The 999-nt window shown below is 65.5% G+C and overlaps 1 protein-coding gene across 5 annotated transcripts in view; it reads right to left on the bottom strand.

Moving 5' to 3' along the window:
* TDRP (testis development related protein) overlaps positions 1–148 on the bottom strand; it is a 44,187-nt gene extending 44,039 nt beyond the window's left edge. For all 5 annotated transcript variants that reach the window (XR_004622372.1, XR_004622373.1, XM_034649253.1 and 2 more), the window contains exon 1: positions 50–148. Coding sequence is in view for 3 of the 5 variants with exons in the window: in XM_034649253.1 (XP_034505144.1) it covers positions 50–127 (78 nt within the window). In the remaining 2 variants the exon portion in view is untranslated. The remainder of the gene's footprint in view (positions 1–49) is intronic.
* Positions 149–999: the final 851 nt, after the last annotated feature.

Here is a 999-nt window from a genome sequence, read left to right as displayed (position 1 = left end):
GGCCTCACCCCGGGAGCACCGCCCCCCCCAACCCCGGCCGACCCCTCACCCCGGCGGTGGGGCGCGGCCAGGTCCGCCGGGCGGTGGCGCGGGGGCGGGGCCCGGGCGGCCTGGCTGCGGTCACCATGGCAACGGCCGCTGGACGCGGGGCGGGTGCAGTGCGCATGCCCACTGCCCTCTGCCCGCCCGGCTTCCGCCCCCAAAAGGAAAGGTGACGCGCAGCGGGCTATGTCTCTTTCGCGAGGTCTTGGACCTGGGCGGCGGCTGCCCTCGAACGAGCCTGGGGTCGCGGGTGTCCCGGGGCGCGACGGCGCCCAGCATCGGGTTTTCCCTCAGGCGAACCCGGGCCTGCCCTGCCCCCCTCCTCCCCGCACCCAGGCTCCAGCAGGTGTGCACGGCGGCAGGTGTGCGCGGCCGGCTGCGACGCTGGGGCTGTGGCCTGGGCCCACAAAGGTGGACGACTGTGTCCAGACGCAGGCCGGGACAGGACAGGGGCAGCTTTCGGAGGATGCATGGTGTACCGGGTCCAGGAAAAGGCAGCAGGGCGGCCAGACCGGGCCGGGACAGAGTCACACAACCCCGTGGACCCCGCACAGGCCCTGGAGCACCGCTCTTGGCCACCGCTGACCCGCGTCAGCACCAGCCCCTCACAGAAGCCCCATTAGGTAGTGCTGCCTGGGGCAGAGTGGTAAAGGATTCTCCAGCTTTCTCGACCGCCGACAAATAAGATGTGTGGGTGTAGGTTACAGGCTTCCACAAGAAGGGACTTTCACAGGTGGTCTTTTCTGAGCCAAGATAGGTTACCATCATGTGGGTGGGAGTGTGGCAGGACGCCGGCCTGTACCCCCAGCTGGACAGTCAGAGGACCGATCCCCACGATGCCTAGGATCTTTTGGCCCTCTTGCACTTTACTTATTTCAAAGTACAAAATGACATGCATTTCCTGTCTCTGAAAAGAGACGAAAAATAAAATACAGAAAGATACTCAACTGGGTTGTA

The sequence above is a fragment of the Ailuropoda melanoleuca genome, chromosome X (genome assembly GCF_002007445.2).
Source record: "Ailuropoda melanoleuca isolate Jingjing chromosome X, ASM200744v2, whole genome shotgun sequence".
Taxonomy (NCBI): Eukaryota; Metazoa; Chordata; class Mammalia; order Carnivora; family Ursidae; genus Ailuropoda; species Ailuropoda melanoleuca.
Note: the sequence above shows the minus strand (reverse complement) of the source record. Positions and strands in the feature narration are given on the sequence as shown.